The sequence below is a fragment of the Podarcis liolepis genome (assembly GCF_965112155.1).
Source record: "Podarcis liolepis genome assembly, chromosome: Z".
Classification (NCBI taxonomy): domain Eukaryota; kingdom Metazoa; phylum Chordata; class Lepidosauria; order Squamata; family Lacertidae; genus Podarcis; species Podarcis liolepis.
This window is the reverse complement of record NC_139570.1, coordinates 48,458,181-48,479,514: the sequence shown is the minus strand read 5'-3', so window position 1 is coordinate 48,479,514 and position 21,334 is coordinate 48,458,181. Positions and strand designations below refer to the sequence as shown.

Genomic DNA, 21,334 nt, shown 5'->3' with positions numbered 1-21,334 from the left:
AGGAACAGGAGTATATTTCATTCCTGGGTAGGAACAGTTCCTGTTGCAACGGAGGAAATGTTGTGCAAAGCTTCATGTGTATTCATGGAGCACAAGCAGATTTCATGAGCCTGAGCAAATATTGGAGCAGCTGAGTCAAAAGAGATACTGGGACCCAGAAGCATAACCTTCACCAGAGTAGCTGCAGCTGGGCTAGCCTGAAAACCAGCAGCTCATTTCGTTCTCCAGTGGCTGGAGTTGAGCCTGCAAACAGGTTGACACAAATGGGGCTTCCATGTTCAGGAGCAATATATCCTTGTGCATTGGAGGGAAATAGGGAATAGCCATAGTGAACTGTTAAAGGAGAGCCTATTCATCAGTGCTTTACTAGTCATAAGGAGTGAGATTGGCAACAAAATGTTGCAGCGTAGAGCACTCTTCTTCAGGATTCTGGTTAGGCAGCAGTGCCCTCCCCCGTGAGGCACAACATCTCATTCATTAGAGGCCTGGCTGGTGGATCAGACTAGTGACCCACCTAGACTAGCATCCTGTTCTCACGTTGGCCAACCACATGCCTGTGGGAAACCTGCAAACAGGACATAAGCACAAGGGCCCCCTGTGCACTCCAGACACTGGCATTCAGAAGCACTACTGCCTTGGACTGTGGAGGCAGAGCAGAGCCATCCCAGCTAGCAGCCTTTGACAGCCATATCTCCTCCACAAATTTGCCCCATCTTCTTTTAAAGCCATCTAGATTGGCAGTCACCGCTAACTCCTGTTGGAGTGAGTTCAAAAGTATAACTATGCACTGTGGGCAGCGGCGTAGCGTGGGTTGTCAGCACCCGGGGCAAGGCAAGTAATTTGTGCCCCCTAACCCCTAACCTGCCGCGTCAGGTGATCTGAGGCGAGTTGCCGCTGGCGCTGCCGCCCAAACGACGCCGCTTGCCCGGAGGAGGGCAGAGAGGCGAGGAAAATGCAACATGGCCCAGCAGCTGCTGCTGCAGCAGCAGCGGCGGGGCTGTGAGGAGGGGCTGCCTGGCGCACCCTCCGCGGCCAGCGCTGAGAGCCGCTGCCAGCTCGTCGGTTCCGCGAGACATAGGGCTCTGCTACAGCCTGCGCCCGAGGCTCTTCGGCGATTCCGGAGGCGGCGAGCGCGCCCCCCCAGATGTTGCGCCCGGTGCGGCCGGCCCCCCTTGCACCCACCACTCTACGCCACTGACTGTGGGAAAGAGTTTCTTTTGTGCACTTACTAACCATTGTACTTTTTGGGGTGGGGTGGGGATTCCTCTAGTTCCCACCCACACCTTTAAAGATTCTCACTTCTGTGAACCTCAGGGCTCCACCAAACCTTCTGATTCTTCCCTCTTGAGCATCAGAATGACATCTAAATGGAACCTCCACATTCAGAGGTAAAGGTAAAAGGACCCCTGACCATTAGGTCCAGTTGTGGAAGACTCTGGGGTTGCGGCACTCATCTCGCTTTATTGGCCGAGGGAGCCGGCGTACAGCTTCTGGGTCATGAGGCCAGCATGACTAAGCCACTTCTGGTGAACCAGAGCAGCGCAAGGAAACACCGTTTACCTTCCCGTCGGAGCGGTACCTATTTATCTACTTGCACTGTGTGCTTTCGAACTGCTAGGTAGGCAGGAGATGGGTCAGAGCAACGGGAGCTCACCCCGTCGCGGGGATTCAAACCGCCGACCTTCTGATCGGCAAGCCCTAGGCTCTGTGGTTTAACCCACAGTGCCACCCGTGTCTCTACATTCAGAGGTAGCATAGCCCTGAATTCCAGCTGGCTGGGGAGCCCCACCCCAACCCCAGGTGAGGACTGTTGCTGTCATTCCCTGACAGTGGATTTCTCTGGAGGCATCCCAAAGCCCTATGAATTCACAGACTGCTTCCTATTTTGAAAATGCAAGTGAGAGAGAACCTTAGAAAACAAAAAACCAACAACAAATGCAGCTACTACAATGGGTGTCAAAGGCTAGGCTGCTTCCTCCCTTTCAAAGAGTGCTTTGATGGCTCTGAAGGTTACCTTGATGGGGGTTATTTCTGTTTTGCTCTTTTGCCGCTCCTCAGAGTTGTGGAGAACACCATCAATAATTCAGCACTGCTTACATGGCAGAGAGAGAGTGGGACTGTTGCCGTTGGCAGAGCAGGGCTTATAATGGGAGCTGCTCAGGGCCTTGCAAAAGAACAAAGAAAGGGGTGGATCAGCCAAATGGAAAAAGGTCACCCTTCCTGCTTTGTGTCATTGGTGGTGGTCGGGGGCAATGAGCACAGCAATGCCTTCTCAGTCACAGGTGTTCCCAGCATAGCTGTCAAGCGTCCCTTTTTTGGCGGGACAGTCCCTTATCCCAGCACCATGTCCCACTGCTGTCCCTTATTGATGATGTCCCTTAAATAAGCTACTGAAGGTAATGGGGCACTTTCTATGTCCAGCTGTGCTTTGTCAACAACAAATTGTTGCTATTTTTGTGTGTTGAATATATGCTATATGGTAATTTATGGACCTAATAGGTATCTAAAGCCATTTGCACGCAACAAAATATGTCTTTTATCAAAGTATTTGTTGATCCCTTATTTTGGCTGCTGATCCCTTATTTTCGAGGCTGCTGGTCCCTTATTTTCAAATCTGTAAGTTGACAGCTATGGTTCCCAGGCCCTATTTTAAGAGAGCTTAGCAGAAGAGGAACTTGGCTGCGGAATCAGACCAAAGTCCCACCTAGGCCACATTCACACCTGTGACTTGTTAGGAGGGCCCCTGTTCCCTTACCTGAATTCCCAGAATTTCCTGGGAAGAGGATTGTCGATTGTTAAACCCCTCTGGGAATGGCATCTCTTTGCAATTGCATCTCAGCAGAGCTGAGAAACAACCTTCAGCAGCTCCCACAGTGCTTTGGGGGAAGCCATGACAGTTTGAAGTGGCACCACAGTGTTTAAAATGGAATGATTGATGGGTTCCTGGAGAGAGGACTTTATTGGTCATGCCCTCAATGTGGACTGGCACCCACATTGTCATTCTTTGGGCGTCAGGAGAAGACCTTTATATTTCCCAGCTGTTTGGGGTTAGTCTTCTAGTACTTTCTTTGTATGGCTTGGTGGTCTTATTTCTTCTGCTTATGCTGTAGTGATTTGTTTGCTTTGTTAATTAGGGAGGGAGGGAGGTTGATTTTGTGATTTGTATTGATCAGCACCCAGAGAAAGCTAATTTATTGGTTGGTATTCAAATGTTGTAAGTAAATACAGTGGTGCCTCAGGTTACAGACGCTTCAGGTTACAGACTCCGCTAACCCAGAAATAGTACCTCAGGTTAAGAACTTTGCTTCAGAATGAGAGCAGAAATCGTGCGATGGTGGCACAATGGCAGCGGGAGGCCCCATTAGCTAAAGTGGTGCTTCAGGTTAAGAACAGTTTCAGGTTAAGAACAGACCTCCGGAACAAATTAAATTCTTAACCTGAGGTAACACTGTAAATGAAATAAATAAGTGAAGGTAAATGTGAGATTCCTTCCCCTGATCCCAGGTCCAGAAGTGATGAAATTGTGCATCAGAGTGCCTGAGCGAAAGTTATTTGGATGTTACCTTAAGGGTTTTCCTATAACAGTCTGGTCTGATCCGCGGCTTCTGTGTACCCTGAACTGTGCTGAAATGGGGACACTTGAGTACAAATTGTGTCCGGATCAATTATTCAAGAGGCTGGGGATTTTACTGCTTGAAGCAAGTGGCAGTGCTTACATGAGTGTGCAGAGACTGCTGGGGTTGTGAGTGCATATGGAACCTTGGAGCAGTAGGGATGAAGTGAGTTTTGCACACTCACACCCTGAGTGATCTGTTTATGTCCTTGTTTTTCTCAGTGGTGCAATCAGTGTTCCAAGTTTATTTTCCAGTTTAGGTTGTCCCTGCACTTCAGAACAGAACACCCTTTTCTGCTGTTCCCCAAGACTGCTTTCATCACTTCTTCATACATAAGATAAAAATGTAACACTGTCGTCATGCCACAGTTTGCATGGCCACCTACGGGCAGCGCGTGAGCAAGCAGCGTGGGTGACAGGCAGCCCAGGCAATCTGTCTAACAGAGGGTAAGGCATTTCACTGCAGCCCCCTCCATTAAATGTGGCTGCAGTGAGGTTTAATGGAGGGGGGTAGGCATTTCAGAGAGTGGCTTGACAGGAAAGGAGCTTGGTCAGGTGCAGAGGGAGGAGGGGTTGGCCAGGTGTGAGGGAAGGGGGCTAGAGGGTGTAGGCAGGGTTATCAAATGGAGGAGGGAATACAAATACAAATAGGTACAAATTAAAGGTAAAGGGACCCCTGACTATTAGGTCCAGTCGTGGCCGACTCTGGGGTTGCGGCGCTCACCTCGCTTTATTGGCCGAGGGAGCAGGTGTACAGCTTCCGGGTCATGTGGCCAGCATGACTAAGCTGCTTCTGGCGAACCAGAGCAGCGCACGGAAATGCCATTTACCTTCCCGCCGAAGTGGTACCTATTTATCTACTTGCACTTTGAGGTGCTTTCGAACTGCTAGGTTGGCAGGAGCAGGGACCGAGCAACGGGAGTTCGCCCTCTCGCAGGGATTTGAATCACCGACCTTCTGATCGGCAAGCCCTAGGCTCTGTGGTTTAACCCACAACGCCACCCACGTCCCTTTAGGTACAAATTACAGCAGCACTAAAAACTGGCATGCCAAACAGGAAGCTGCACTCCTAAACAGTTTCACATGGTTTTATGATCTCACTGAAACTGAACTTGGAAATCCTGGTAAAATGAAAAAGAGGGTTCCCTGGCGTTGAGAGGTGACAAAAACTGTGCCACCAGGCAAAATGTCCTGGGGTGCTGCTGGTACAAGGTTATGTTATTGCTTGACGCAGGATAGCAAATGGAGCAGCCTCAAGCAGAGAGTGTCCAAGGCTCAGTCAAGTGATTTTTTTGCACCCGAGGCTGTTCTCCCTGGCTTAAAAACATAATAAATTAAATGGTGCCCCCTCCGCAAACTGACTGTCCTTTATGACACCCGATATCAGGTGCCCAAGGCAGTCACTTCTCTTTACCTAATGGTAGGATGTGTTCTGGGGAGGGTGCACCACAACTGGAGCATCACCCCAGAGAAGGCCTGCTTCTGGCGTTGCAGCTTTTGCGCCTCCGATGGTAGGGGCACCTGGAGAAGGGCCGCCACTCACACAACACTTTGAGGAGTGCAATCCAAACCAAGTTGGTTGTTGGAAGTGAGCACTGGTGCTTCCTATTGCACCGCCAAATATTTCTGGGGCTGTCTTAAGTACAGTGGTACCTCAGGTTAAGAACTTAATTCGTTCTGGAGGTCCGTTCTTAACCTGAAACTGTTCTTAACCTGAAACACCACTTTAGCTAATAGGGCCTCCCACTGTTGCTGCTGTGCTGCTGCAGCACGATTTCTGTTCTCATCCTGAAGCAAAGTTCTTAACCTGAGGTACTATTTATGAGTTAGCGGAGTCTGTAACCTGAAGCGTATGTAAGCCGAGGTACCACTGTACAGTCATACCTCATGTTGCGAACACTGCAGGTTACGTCTTTTCAGATTGCGTCCCGCAGTGACCCGGAAGTACCGGAAAGGGTTACGCCGTTCGCGCATGCGCAGACGCGCAAAATAACACCACACGCATGCGCAGAAGCAGGTTGCATTCCGTTCAGGTTGCGAACGGGAATGGATCCCATTCGCAACCAGAGATACCACTGTACTGCCAATATGTGCTTTCAAAGCCTGTTCTGACTTAGAAACCAAGGAAAGTGTATAAAATATACCAGACTTCCCCAGCCTGGTTCCCTCCAGATGTTTGGGACATAGTTGCTGAAGGAAGAAATAATGCACCCAAGTTTCTCTGCAAAATTCAGCTCCCCATTGCCCAGATTCTTTAAAAAGAGCATTTTAATAAGGGGGGGGAGACACATCCCACATCCCCTTTCCTCCAACCCCCAGTTGTACAACTTTCATATCAGTCTCGATATACAACTAAATACCTACATTGCCCAGATTCTGACTTTGAAGGCTGAAGAGACCTACCCTTGTGTCACAGTTACCAAAACTGTTATTTGTGTTCCGATCTCAAATACCACCCCTTCTACTTGCCATCTGATGAAAGCGCTTTCTTCCTTGCCGTGGTTGGCGGGCCCTTGTTTACTCCCCTGTGTGTGTAAAACAGACTCCGCTGACGTGTCCAACTGCTGCCGCACAGCTGAGAACACCCCTCTGTGAGAACCTGCAAACCTGTTGTTTAATTTCTCAGTTCCCTGGGTTTTAAGCTCACAGCCTCTTTGCAGCCGGCTGAGGCGTCGCAAGTGGTGTTTAAACATTGCACACACATTTTTAATTCTTTGAAAAGTGGAGCGTCCATGTCTTTTTAAAACAAAGTTGGGGTGCAACTGTTGTTTTAGTGCAGAACTGGAGACATGGCCCCTGCTATAGTAGATGTGTTCCAACTTACTGTGGAGAGTCCTAGTTTTTATTCTTGTAATTTGTGTGTGCACTTGATAAATATCTAAAAGATTAGCATCCACTTTACCTTCTTTGGGGTGGGGTGAGGGAGGATACTTGTCACCAAGTTTGTAAGTGTGCATTTGTATGGTAGGAGTTTTTCAGAAACAAGACTCATGTTCCTCCACTTCAGTTCTATGTTTGACATAGGAGTGCAAGAACAGCCTTGTTTGCTCCAGCATTTACCGTATTTTTTGCACCATAACACTCACCTTTTTCCTCCTAGAAAGTAAGGGGAAATGTCTGTGTGTGTTATGGAGGGAATGCCTACGGGTGGCTTGCCTACGGATTTTCCTCCTCTAAAAATTACATGTGTGTTATGGTCGGGTGCATGTTATAGAACGAAAAATACAGTGCTTTTTGAAAAAAAAGAAAATAGAGAAGGCTCTACATGCCAGAGGCTTGCAGGTGGACTACTTTGGAAAACTGAGGTTATATTCAGCTACCCAGACTAGTAGCCATTCGTAGACCTCAAATCCACTTTTAGCTAATTCCCATACTCCAAGCTAGCAGCAATTTTACAGAATTGTAGAGTTGGAAGAGACCTCCTAGAGGGTCATGTAGTCCAATCTCCTGCAATGCAGGAATCTCAACTAAGACATCCATGGCAGATGGCCGTCCAACCTTAAAACGCTCAACGAATGAGAGCCCACCACCTTCTGAGACAGTCCGTTTGATTGGCTGACTCTTACGGTCAGAAAGTTCTTCCTGATGTTTGGTCGGAATCTCCTTCCTTGTAACTTGAAGCCATTGGTTCGAGTCCTACCCTCCAGAGCAGGAGAAAACAAGCTGGCTCCATCCTCCATGTGACAACCCTTTAGATATTAATAATAATAATAATAATAATAATAATAATAATAATAATAATAATAATAATAATAATTTATACCCCGCCCATCTGGCTGGGCTTCCCCAGCCACTCTGGGCAGCTGCCAACAAAATATTAAAATATAGTAATGCATCAAACAATAAAAGCTTCCCGAAACAGGGCTGCCTTCAGATGTCTTCTAAAAGTCTGGTAGTTGTTCTTCTCTTTGACATCTGGTGGGAGGGTGTTCCACAGGGTGGGCGCCACTACCGAGAAGGCCCTCTGCCTGGTTTCCTGTAACTTGGCTTCTCACAGCGAGGGAACCACCGGAAGGCCCTCCGCGCTGGACCTCAGTGTCCAGGCAGAATGATGGGGGTGGAGATGCTCCTTCAGATATTGGAAGATGTCTGTCATCTTTCCTCTCAGTCTCGTCTTTTCCAGTCTAAACATACCCAGCTCCTCATAAGGCTTGGCTTCCAGAACCTCGGTCATCTTGGTCGCCCTCCTCTCCACACTTTCCAGCTTGTCAATACCCTTCTTAAACTGGACACAGGACTCCAGGTGGGGTCTGACCAGGGCAGAATCGAGTGGTACTATTACAGTCGAATATTTTTTAACAAGTACATGGCACATTTCCCTCCCACCTGCCTCCCAAAGCTCAGTTCCCCCTGTTTCTTGCTTGCTTCTTTCTTTTCTTTCTTAGAAGGCTGACACTTTGTAAAGCTTGTTTGCTTCTCCGCTTGAAGACAACAGTGCTAGCAAGGCTTCACCTTTGTCGATAACCTGCTGTCTGTGAGCCGGGGGACATAGTTTGCCTGGGACAATAGCAGGATGGAAGGCTTGGCTCTGCCTCCTTCCCTCTTAGCTGTTGCAACCCTCAGAAGGACGTCACAGCCTCTCCCTGGCTTTCCGGACTGTGTTAACGCTCTTAGTGTTTCTTCCTCCTGCCCTCCTTTGCTACCAGGAGTTCGGCTTGCTTGTAGCAGCCATTATATAAGGCCTTCTGGAAGGCAGACAGACAATTTTTAGAACTGTTTTCTTTTTTTCATTTGCAGCAGAAGGGGGGGAGTTCTGATTTTCCTTAGTGTTTGTGCGGCTTGACTCCTGAGCAAGTAGTGAACAGCAACATAACCACTAGATGAGATTGCTAGGAGCCATCAATTGCCCTTTCCTCCTCTATGAATTCATCTAATCCTCTTTTAAAGCTTTCGCAGTTGGTCACTGTCACTCTCTCCGATGGATTCCATGGTTTAACTATGTGCTGCACATCGATCCTACTGCTCCTGAGCTCGCTGTCCAGTCTGCCTGGCCAAATTTTTTGTTTTTTGTTTTTTGTTTTTTTTTTAATAAAGTTTTTATTGGTTTTTTACACATACAAAAGACAATACAAACAAACCACATACATCAAAAACACACCACAAAAATTTGACTTCCCCATACCTTCCTTTCACCACATCCTTATTTTAGCCTTTTTTAAGCAACCCTTCGGTCAGTTTTTAATCAAGTCTCTTTTAAATTTACGTAAGTTTTAACATTTACAGCTGTAGTTCTTTGTTTCTTACCCCTTAACATCTTATCCGTCCACAATTTTACAATAGTTTTTGAGAGATATTTTAAAATTCCTCCAGTCCTCCTCCACTGTCTCTTTCCTCTGGTCACGGATTCTGCCGGTCATCTCTGTGCCTGGCCAAATTTTTTGAAAGCCTCTTGACCTAGTGTCCTTGTGGGATTTTTCTTTTCAATTTAATTATTTATTTTTTAGCAGTCTCTGCTTAATGGTTGTGGGTTTTTTCCTCCCAGTTTGAAAATTTACAATGAAATGATTAAAATGTGAGGCTGATAAAATAGTGCTCAATGAATTATAAATTATTTGGAGGCTATTATAAATGAAGGCATGGAAGACCCAAGCTCAAATTTGTGCTGATTTGTAAGATTTGTATTGGCCATTGGCCAGCCATTTATCTCTTGGCACCCCTTTCCCATCTGTGAAATGGGCATGTTTCATGCTTGCTTCATAGAGTTGTTGGGCTGTACTGAAGCCAAAGAGCAGTGCAAAGGATATCCTGTGCGACTGAAAGAGCTGCTGTGCAGCTTAGACTCATCAACACACACACCCTAACTCTGTTTTCAAAGAACTCAGCTGGATCAGGCCAAGGCTTCATTTAGTCCAGCAGGTAATGTTCCTGACCATGTACAGAAGCAAGTTGCTTATGGAAAGGCTTCAAGCAGGACAGCAGCCCTCCTCTCTGCATGGCTGCTGTTAGGTCCTTAGGTAAAGGGGCCCCTGACCATTAGGTCGAGTCGTGGCCGACTCTGGGGTTGCGGCGCTCATCTTGCTTTATTGGCCAAGGGAGCAGGTGTACAGCTTCCGGGTCATGTGGCCAGCATGACTAAGCCGCTTCTGGCGAACCAGAGCAGCGCACAGAAATGCCGTTTACCTTCCCGCCGGAGTGGTACCTATTTATCTACTTGCACTTTGACGTGCTTTCGAACTGCTAGGTTGGCAGGAGCAGGGACCAAGCAACTGGAGCTCATCTCGTCGCAGGGATTCGAACCGCGACCTTCTGATCAGCAAGTCTTGGGCTCTGTGGTTTAACCCACAATGCCACCCACGTCCCTTCTGGGTCCTTAGGGGTGCACAAATCTGCATAGAGGAATTTGTATGTGTGTGGGTGCCACTGGGCAAATGAACATGAAGGGTGACTGATGCTTTGCAAGGTGCCTCCCACACCACCTCTGCTCTGAGAAGGAGGAGGAGGAGGCAGTGCTGGAGATTTGAAACTCAGAGGCCTGGATATACTCCTAATGTTCTGCTCCCCTGTACGCCCATGTCTCCAAAAGAAAACCAGGGTTCACGGTTGTTCCTCTCTTCTGTTATCTCCACAACAACTTTATTAAGGTAGTTCAGGCTGAGGGATAGTGATTGACCTAGATTACCCAGTGAGCTTCAGGGTTGGAGCTGGTTTTTGAACCTGGGTCCCCTTGCCGCTGTTTGAGCTTTTGGGACTGGTGTAGGCCACACATCCCTCCTTACCAATTCCTGCTCTGCACCCTCCTTTAGTTCTTTTGGCCGACCAGAATGTGTCCTTAACCTGGTCAACCTAATCCTCTTGCTTGCTAGGATAGAGGGGTGGGTTGCGTGCATTTGTATGTACACACATAAACACACTCACACATACATAATAATAATATAATATAATAATATCTTTATTGTCATACATGCACAGAAACCTATGCCTTACCCGAAAGTAAGATTCGCAACCTCTGCTTAGCCCACTCTTGCCTCTGGCAAGCCTCCCCCATTAGACTGTCCATGAGGAAATGTGAAAAGGTTTCCCTGTTTCCTGTTCTTACCCCCATGCTGAGAGTCAGTGTGACATGTTTGCAGGTGGGCTGCCTCTGAGTGTGGAGGCTTTGCTTATTTCAATTTTGCCTTCTCTGGAACTCAAGGCAGTTTTTGTGGGGTTCCAAGCTGGTCCTAGACTAGACCCTCAGATCTGCCTGGCATCTTGCGTCACCCCTCTGTGCCAGGCAGGCTCTGATTCCATTATAGCAAACATGACTAATGGCACCTGATGGAAACAATTCTTGGCAATTGTGTCTAATTCTTTTCCAAGGATGTGCAGAGCAGTTCATGTTTACAAAAATCTCAGGTGCTGGTAAATGAGGCCAGACTTCCTTCCCACCCGCTGCCCTTCTAGAAATTTCCAGCACCGTTAACCACCAACAAATGGGAGTTTAATTGCATCGTAAGTAGCAGTTGCAACCGGAGACTGTAAATGGCAGCCAATAACCTTATTGGAGCTTTAATTAGATTGAGAAGTATCTCTATTGCTGCTTAATCCTTTTTGGAAGGAGGGAGAGGGAGGCAGAGCAGAACTGCGCCAAAACCTCCCAGAGGGCAAAGCAGAGGCAAGATAGGTTTGTTGTTAGCAGGAAGCTGGCGACAGCTGCAGGGTCCTGAGAGCTTTGCTTGGAGAATCCCCTCTGTCTGGAGGAAGGGTGTAAGGATTCTCTCCTGTTAACCTAAGATGAACTTTCTGGACTGGGCCCGAAGGGGACCCACCTAGTCCAGCATCCTGTACTCAAAGTGGCCAGCCAGGTGTCCCAATGGGAAGCTCAGAAGCAGGACCTCAAGCACAGTAGCGACTTTCTCCTTCTGCGGCTTCCAGCACAGAAACCAGCACTTCTTTGGTGTTCTGGCTGGCCAGCTTCCTGGCCCTGAAGGCTTCTCAACAAGTGGTTTGCGGCTGTTGCTCTTTAATAGCAGTATCAAAGGAGAGAGGCCATCATTATAAAATCAAATTCTACACAGGGCAGGAAAGGCAGTCACTTATCACATTATTCAGCTGTACACTTTAATTTTAAAAGAATGCTTTAAAACAGCTAGGAGATACGTGAAATGGATGTCCGGGGTGTGTGTGTACAACTAGAGGAACTACCTGCCCACCCCACTGGAAACTTCATCTCTCTGCCACCAGCATTTTGCCGGCCCAGCACCTAAGCCAACAAAAGCAATCATTGGGTTTCTTTGCAAAACCCTTCTCTCTCTCTCTCCTCTGCCAACCTTCCAGTCCTGTAGACAGGTAGCCAATGGTCCTGAGATCTAGCTCAAAGTCACCACGTGCAGCCAGGTTGTGTCTGCAGTGGATGGAAACTGCTCCTGTGTCATCGTCTCCCCTCGCATTACCACCCTGTGACTTTTTTTTAATTTAAAAAAAAAAGCTTCTCGATTCTTTTCAATCAACAAATTCTCAACATTCTCTCCCTGCCCCCATGCTCATCATTGCTTTGCAAGAAGTACATAGTAAACCCTCCTTGCTTTACTCTTCTCTCCACCCCACTAATAACCCACAGTATGAAGAATATAGTCACCTGAGGCAACACCATCACATCACATTCTCCCTCTGCTGGCAGGCTAGGCATGGTTGTTTGCTTTTCAGGTGGGGGGAGTTTCAGTCTACACACACACACACACACACACACACCCATTTAAGCAAACAGTTCCTGGAAGGGAGCAGGATGTCAGGGCAGGCTCCAGCGTCCTGTGAGTTGCACCTTCTCCTGGAAGACTCTGGAGCACTTTTAAGCTGGTGTGTGGCAAGTGACTGTGTGAAAGGATGGCAGATCCCATCAGTCTTGGTTGCTGTCACTTTTTCATTTTTCCAGTCTTAAATCCACAACCCCCAACTCTGCATTGTTTGCTTTTTTTTAAGTTACACACACACACACAAAAATCACATGCTATTTCCCTCCAATATACACGGGGTATGTTGATTTTGAATAGGCCAGTTGTGCAAAGCTCTACATTCTAGTTGGGGAAAGAGGAATGGGCATCCACACAGGGCTGTGGAGTGGTAAGTCCTCCACTTAGGCGAACCCAAATCCCCAGATTCCCAGCTTTCATTTTTTGAAAAATATACATACAGTCATACCTCAGGATAAATACGCTTCAGGTTAAGTACTTTCAGGTTGCGCTCTGCGGCGACCTGGAAGTAACGGAGCGCGTTACTTCCGGGTTTCGCCGCTCGCACATGTGCAGTCAGTCAAAATGATGTCACGCACATGCGCGGAAGCAGCGAGATGCGATGCGCTGTTGCGTCTTATGTTCTGTTCGGGATGCGAACGGGGCTCCGGAACGGATCCCGTTCGCATCCTGAGGTGCCACTGTATCTGTAGATGTGTAGAATCTGAGATATGGGTGAAATGTACTGGTGGTATTAAGATTTTTCTTCTGAGAAATTAGCCTGCTCCCCACAGCCTTTTCAGTGCTTTGTTCTGCTGCTGGGGAAAACTTGCAGACAACCATGATGTGTGAGTGTGAGTGTGTGATAGAGACTTATAATACAATGCAGGGTGTTCAGGAAGTGGGTTTGCCCCCCCCCCCAACAATACTAGAACTTGGGAGGCCGGTGTGTCTGCCAAAAGGTGGGTGGTAGATTCAGGCTAAATAAAGGAATGCAACATTCATTTCACTGCCACAGTGTTGCATTAATTTATGCAACAACGGGATGGCCACTAACTAAGGTGATTTTTTAAATGGAGTCTCCATGAAGTTCAGTCCAGGGCTGTTGGTGATGTTGTCCCTGTTTAGCAGTGATATGTAGCTGGGTTGCATCTGCTGGGGGAGTGGGAGGGCTGGAGCCCCTGTGGCTTCTGTTTGGGGGGCATTGCTCTGCCCGAGCCCCACCGCCGCTGCCGCTCTTGGCCCTCCTTCTCCGCCTTCCATGCCTGACCCATCACGCACCGCTCCCCCCCCCGAAGAACCAACAACTCAGGATTCATTGAAAAAAATCTGGTAACCTTAGCTCCACTACAGGTGTAACTCAAAAAATTAGAATATTGTGAATTAAGGAATGTTGAATGATGTTGGATTGAAATTAAGTGGTTTCAAGCTGTAATTATGATAAAATGACTTTATTTTTGTAAGTAAAAATTTAAAGTTATAATAATTTAAGAGGTTGGAGAGAAAATAAGGTGTTTCTTTTTTCTTTGTTTTTTTTTTCTTTTTTTAAGCTGTAATGCTTTGAGATAAGGATTTGCTGTACAAATAATTTAAACTGGATATACAAGAAGGGGAGGTATGGGGAGGTCGGGGAAATAAGTTAGGAGAAAATAAGTTGTGAAATTTATGTGTTTTTAATATTCTTATGTTTGTTTTTTCTTTTTGTTTGTAAAAAATTGGAAACTAATAAATATCTTTAAAAAATAAATAAATTAGAATATTGTGGGAAAGTTCAATTATTTCAGTAATTCAACTTAAAAGGTGAAACTAATATATGAGATCTGCTCATGACATGCAAAGCGAGATGCGCTTCTACTTCTCAGAGGTCCCATCTTGCTCGATTTGCAATCCTTGTTTTGCTGACTTCATTGAATATTCTAATTTTCTGAGATGGTTAATTTGGGATTTTCATAAGCTGTACGCCATGATCATCGCAATGATAACAAATCAAGGCTTGACATATCTCGCTTTGCATGTCATGAGTCTATCTCATATATTAGTTTCACCTTTCAAGTTGAATTACAGAAATAAAGGAACTTTTCCACGATATTCTAATTTTTCGAGTTTCATCTGTAGAACAAATAAGGCTTGACATATCTTGCTTTGCATGTCATGAGTCTATCTCGTATATTAGTTTCACCTTTCAAGTTGAATTATGGAAATAAATCACCCATTCCCACCACCCTTCTGAATAATACCCTTCCCCACCTTCTCACTATATAGAAGGATCTGGCAACTTCTGTTTCAGTGTATCTGAAGAAGTGTGCATGCACACGAAAGCTCATACCAAGAACTAACTTAGTTGGTCTTTAAGGTGCTACTGGAAGGAATTTTTTATTTTGACTACGGAAATAAAGGAACTTTTCCACGATATTCAATTTTTTTGAGTTTCGCCTGTAGGTCACGGTGGTGCTTTTGTCTTATCTAGCAGTGGCATTGGGGGTGACAACTTTGTGCATAAAGCATACAGATTACTAATGGGTTCTCTCTCACACACACAGAGTCTTGTCCTCGAAGTCTGGAATGTGCTTTGCTGCGCCGTGAGTTCTGCCTCCCCGGATCGTATTCCTGTGGCCCGTGTCTCTCTCAGTTCATCGAGGATGAAGACGGCCAATGCGTCCCCAAGGCACGGGCGGCCAGCGGTAGGTAGGGCTGGGTGCAGAAAGCATCAGCCAGAACAATATTGCCAGTTCTCTTTCCGCAGTTGAAACCCAGTAATGCTCTGTGCCAGAATCAGAAGTCTGGTGTCCATGTTGCCCTCTACTGTTTCATTTTCTGTTTGGAGGAGAGGCCCCCATCCTCTGCTGCCATGCTGTTTCCTCAGAGCAGCATTCCCTTGGGAGACTTGTAGGCAGCTTCCATGCTTTGGTGTGAAAGCCGTAAGCCGTTAAACCCAGACAAAGCATTTGAGTGTTAAAAAGGAGTTGTTGATGTGTTGTTGTTTTGTTTGTTTTTTTGTGAACACAAATAAAACAATTGCAACTCACGACAACATAAAACCATGATTCCTGCAGCATGGAGAAACTTGCTGAAACTTTCCTCCTAGAAAATTTATGGGGAGGAGGTCCAAATCCTTGCAGTAACACATTTGTTGCATCAGTATTTGACCTGTTTCTTATTCCTTTGGACCTCAGCAGCTCCAGTGATAGGCCACACATCTAGATCGGCCCTCCCAGGGAGAGCAGAAAGTGTTAATTTTCTTGGGGCTTCCCACCCCCCCAGTTTTGTAACTCAGTGGTTCATGTTAAGCAATAGCACCATCTCTAGGCAGCTGATGATGATAACTAAAAAAAGGTCTTCAGTGCACTTTGGTGCTACTCATTCTAGCCTAATGCAAAAGCTGGTTTGGGAAGTGCAAGTTTGAAGATCTTGCCACCTGTTGCACAAGGAACCTATTTGTCCCAGATGAATGTACTGGACCCATGTGGGTACAGTTGTCTTCCACCTACCCACCTTTTGAAAAGTGAGGAATGGTGTTGGAAAGGAATGCAGTTGTTTGTACACTGTGGTTCTCAATCTCCTGCCTGAAACATGACTTCATGCAAACTGATGATTCTTAGCGACAGATGGGAGCTTACATAAGAGCTTGGTTGTTAACGGATTGGTGTTCGGACTGCATTTCAGTTACCCGGGGAGATTATGTACTGCAAGTGGCACATCCTTTTCCCTTTAAAATGCTGGAGATTTGGGGCTTCTCTGTTCCTGCGCTGTTTGTCATTTCCTTTAACACTCGTGCAGTGGGTTAACTTCTAATGGAGTCTCAAGAGAAACAGCTTGCCCTAGACAACTCATTCCCCCTTACTCATCGCGCAGATGAATAACAAACTGGATTATCTGAAGGTGGACCCACATTTCAGTCCCAAATGCTTTCGGAGAATGCCTGAGACACACCTCTTTACCCTGACTTTTAATACATGAGGGGCATAGTTTTAGGCCTCACCTTGTTTTTATGGTTGTAAGTTGTTTCATATATTTTTAATATTGATTTCAATGCTGCAACACATAGGTGAAGGGCAGATAATAAATGAACTAACAATAATAACAAGTTCACCACCACAAGTGCACAAGGAGGAGGTAGCAGTTTGCAGAAGTCAAAAAAAAAACATTTAAGGGGTGGGAACATAACACGTATTCACAAAACAGCCTAGTGGCTGACTGGGGGACAGGGAAGAGAGATGAAACAGAGCAAGCTCTTCAAAAGTGGTGGTCCATGGATCAGGGCTGGCTAATAATAATAATAATAATAATAATAATAATAATAATAATTTTATATCCTGCCCTCCCTAGCCGAAGCCGGGCTTAGAGCGGCCAACAACAATAAAAGCAACATAGTTCACATAAAATCACAGTCAATCAACTGAAATGCATTCTAAAATCAATTCAAAATCAAATTAATGGCAACCATTGGGCTACAGTTCTGTGAGGATTACCGAAGGAGGTGGTCAGACTGTAAAAGTATGTTTAATTACTGTTGAAAATGTTATGTTAAAAAAACTAATAAAAAATTATATATATATGAATGATACAGTGAGAACAGTATATTGGTCTAGATGAGCTACTGGCCTGCAGCAGACTTTTCTTATGTTCTTATATACTTTCCCACACTCAAGAGCCCAAAATTCTGGATACCAGCATTCCTTTGCGGGGGGGCATGGGGGGGTGTCCACTACCCAGGGTACACCTTGTGTCCCATGTAGTCCCTGTGTTACTATTTTTAGAACTCTGTGAATATTTCATGACTCCGGCAAGCTTTCCCAGCTTTTTATTGCTTGGGACATGAAAAAGTGTCTTTAATAATGCAAGCACATAGCACAGAACACACACAACCGAGGAGAACTGCACTCTTTCTCTCTCTCTCTCTCTCTCTCTCTCTCTCTCTCTCTCTCTCTCTCTGCCTGCAGCTCTAGGGTTGGCAGGGTTAACAGGCCTCTTTGCTCTGAACAACCAGTAGAAACAGACTCGCCAGCCAACCCAGCCCTTCCTCAGTTCATATTCTCAACCCTTGAGGCAGCTTCCATCAAAACATTACCAGGAATCTCATGTTAAGATTTATTTGCTTGGAAGCGTCCATAAACAGTTTCACCAAAAAAATAACAATCTTTTAGCAGTGTACATAAGCACAGTATAAAACAATCACTGGTAGTACACAAATAAGATCAGCCACATTTTAAAAATAAGTGTAGCCAGCTAGATGGTGTGCCCTGGTAAGGTTTGCTGAGACAAAACTTCCAGGCATGTGAAATCATGCAAGGAGGGCCAAATCTGAAGTGTCCCACTCAGCCTTGGCTGTAGTGGAATCCCTGCAGGCCAGCAGCTGATCTTGTACCTACAGGACCACCTCTCCTGGTATGTCCCACGGAGGACCTTAAAATAAAGGGAGCCTTGCAGGCAAACACTTGATATCTGGGGGAAAGTGACGCAGGGGCCAACATCTAAGATGCTGGGTTGGTGGTGAGGGAAATGCAAGCTACAACTTCTCAGTCATGTTTTGAATCAGGACTTCATGTCAGTCTGGGCTGGGAGATATTGGTGGCCCTACAGGTGTTATTGACCAGTAGTCTGAGATGATGGGAGTTCAACAGCATTTGGTTCCCCATCTCTGATGAAAGGATTAAGAACTAATGCCATGTAGTAGAGTTTTCTTCTCTTTCCTTTTTTTTGTAATCTGCTTTGTAATAAAACCTAAACCGGGGAGCGTTTAAATTTTGTTAAATAAAATAAAGATTAAACAATAAGGGACAGGATAAATTGAACCTATTTATGTCACTTGGAACCTTGTGGTTACTGATTTTTTACGTTTTATTCTGGTATGTAAATTTGTTCCTTTATGTTTGGTTCTAGATATCCTCTTCAACTTTTGCTTAATTTTATTTGTCATCCGTTTTTGTACTTTATGTTTTATTATAAAAAAATATATGAAAAAAGCAACTGCAAAATAAAATAGATTGAGTATGAAGTTACAAGTCCCCAGTTCAAATCTTACCAAGTCTCTCTATCTCTCATCCTCTCCACCAGGAATAATATTAGTGGCCTACCTGCAAGGTGGCTATAATACATGTCAAATGCTTGGCAGAAGTCTACAGACAGTGTGGCAGCTTTTCCCCCAAACTGATGGCACCACTGTGCTGGTTGGGCTGATGGGAATGATAGTCCAAAATATCTGGAGGGCAGATTGAAGGAATCATAGAATTGTAGAGTTAAAAGGAACGCCAGGGGTCATCTAGTCTAACCCCTGCAATGCAGGAATCTCAACACATGGTCCATCTAATCTGAAACTACCAGACCCTGCTTAGCTTTGAAAATGTGGCAGCAGTTTTCTTGCTCTAGTACTAGGAGTAGGCTGGCATATATAGGCATTTCTCATCTACACTATTAAGGGTAAAGGGACCCCTGACCATTAGGTCCAGTCATGACCGACCCTGGGGTTACGGCGCTCATCTCGCTTTATTGGCCAAGGGAGCCGGCGTACAGCTTCCAGGTCGTGTGGCCAGCATGACTAAGCCGCTTCTGGCAAACCAGAGCAGCGCATGGAAACGCCGTTTACCTTCCCCACCGGAGTGGTACCTATTGATCTACTTGCACTTTGACGTTCTTTTGAACTGCTAGGTGGGCAGGAGCAGGGACTGAGCAGTGGGAGCTCACCCTGTTGCGGGGATTCGAACCGCTGACCTTCTGATTGGCAAGTCCTAGGCTCTGTGGTTTAACCCACAGTGCCACCTGCGTCCCATCTACACTATTAGGGTGGGGTGGTTTTTTTGTTTTTTTGTTAAAGAAAACTGCTGGGAATGTGATGCCAAAGCCAGCTAGCTGCGCACCTTGACCCTCCCTCCCCCATGCCAGCCCCCTCCCACACCCTGCGTACAAGAAACCCTGGCAATCATTCACTCTGATCTGAGGACGCTTAGCTCCTCCGGCAAACATCATAATTGCCACTCAGGGAACTGCATCTAACTGAATTTGAAGAAGTGACCTGGAGGGGAGGGAGGGAGAGAGAGAGATCTACAATTCCATCCTTTCAAAGAAGCCTGGCTTTATATAATTCCTAGCAACATAGGAGAAAACTCCCTAGGGGCTGGGGGGTCTTTCCCCCCATAAAACATTTGAGGGGGCCATGCCCCCCCCCGAGTTGACAGACATTGCCATTGGAAATGGTGTGTGTGCGCTGCTTCATGTTATCAATTATGCAGGGCAGAGCTTACCTGCCCTCCCCTCCCCCATATTTTACTCAAGTCCCGTCCCCCGTCCCCTGCCTAGCAGAGTGTGTCCAGTGTTGCCCGAGATTTTTTAGAAACTGAAAAATATTGCATTTTAAAAAATGGATAGTGTGATTTGTGAGTTTGGACCCACCACGGCAAATATTGGGTGAAGTCACGCCAGTCATGTTTTGGTCCGCCATCTTGGTTTGGAATTATGTCCTCACATCAGTGAAGACTCCCACCTTAATGATCTTATTGAGTGGTGATCGAACCTATGCCAAAAAAAAACCAGGTGAAGTAACACACACAACTTTGCCTGGATATTTAATCATATTCACATTTAGATGTGCCACTGTCTTCCAGAAGCAAGCGGACTAGACTTCAGTATGGGAGAAAATCCAGTTCACATCCCCAAACCTCTGCCCCCAGGCTACCTCACAGGGTTGTTGCGAGGGTGAAATGCCACTAGCTGGGGGAGGTGGGAGAGAACAGGATGCAAACATGTCAGCCACAAGTCCAACGCTGTTCGATTGGGGAAGAAACACAGTCAATCTTACTTTTAGCCTATTGTTGATTTTATAAATAATTTATTATTTTTTTTTACACATATTTTCCAGCATAACATCCTTTTAAACATCATTTCGAAATTTTCGGCTATCACAGCCTGAGACTTCCTTCAACCTTGACTGATGGTTTTCTAAAGTCTTTCTAATTATGCATTTGGTTACTGCTATAGTTATTGCTATAAACTCAAATCCCCAGTACATCTATTCTTAATTCTTTTCACAATAATTTATAAATTGCTCCTTATGAAACTTCTTTCAACCCTACAAGCGACGTCAAGCTTATTGTTGGTTTTAATTATTATTTTTGAACGTTTTGCATCTTTTAAAACTATTTTTACTGACAATTATCAGTAAACCACGGTGAGGGTTTATTTTAAGCAGTTGTCTGGTCTATAAATTTATGAAATAATCTGTTGATAACTTTTCTTTGGATTTGTTGTCCCCCTCCCTCCCCCCCCCCCCAATATCTTCTGTCTTCCTTCTTAGGGCGAGCCAGTGCTCCCAACCTAGAGGAAGAAGTTGATTTAGTGGCAGATGCGCTGTCCAAACAGAATAATGCTCTCCAGGATGGTAAGTCTCTCCTGTGGACCAGTTTCCACTCCGCACATCTTGGATGAAAGATTAGGGTTGATACTTTCTTTCTTCTCACATAGCGTGCGACCGTCCAGGGGTGCATGTGGGTTGCCCTTCTGCATGAATTAATTTGTAAAGAAATATACAATAATAAGAGTACAGGTGAAACTCGAAAAATTAGAAAATCGTGGAAAAGTTCATTGATTTCAGTAATCCAACTTGAAAGGTGAAACTAATATATGAGATTGACTCGTGACATGCAAAGCGAGATCTGCTTCTACTTCTCAGAGGTCCAATCTTGCTCCATTTGCAATCCTTCTTTTGCTGACTTCATTGAATATTCTCATTTTCTGAGATTGTTAATTTGGGGTTTTCATCAGCTTTGCATGATCATCACAATTATAACAAATAAAGGCTTGACGTATCTCCCTTTGTATGTCACGAGTCTATCTCATATATTAGTTTCACCTTTCAAGTTGAATGACTGAAATAAATGAACTTTTCCACGATATTCTAATTTTTCGAGTTTCACCTGTAGAACAAATCACGGCTTGACATATCTCGCTTTGCATGTCATGAGTCGATCTCATATATTAGTTTCACCTTTTAAGTTGAATTAGTGAAATAAAGGAACTTTTCCACAATATTCAAATTTTTTGAGTTTCACCTGTACATTCATTGGTAAAAAAGGAATATAGA

General features: G+C 45.5%; 1 protein-coding gene across 1 annotated transcript in view; it reads left to right on the top strand.

Annotated features, from left to right (window-relative positions):
* The window catches only part of NPDC1 (neural proliferation, differentiation and control 1), a 52,920-nt gene that overhangs the window by 22,016 nt on the left and 9,570 nt on the right, over positions 1-21,334 (top strand). Inside the window, exons 2-3 of the mRNA XM_083486037.1 lie at positions 14,802-14,942; positions 20,549-20,632. Of these exons, the coding sequence (XP_083342163.1) occupies positions 14,802-14,942; positions 20,549-20,632 (225 nt within the window). The remainder of the gene's footprint in view (positions 1-14,801; positions 14,943-20,548; positions 20,633-21,334) is intronic.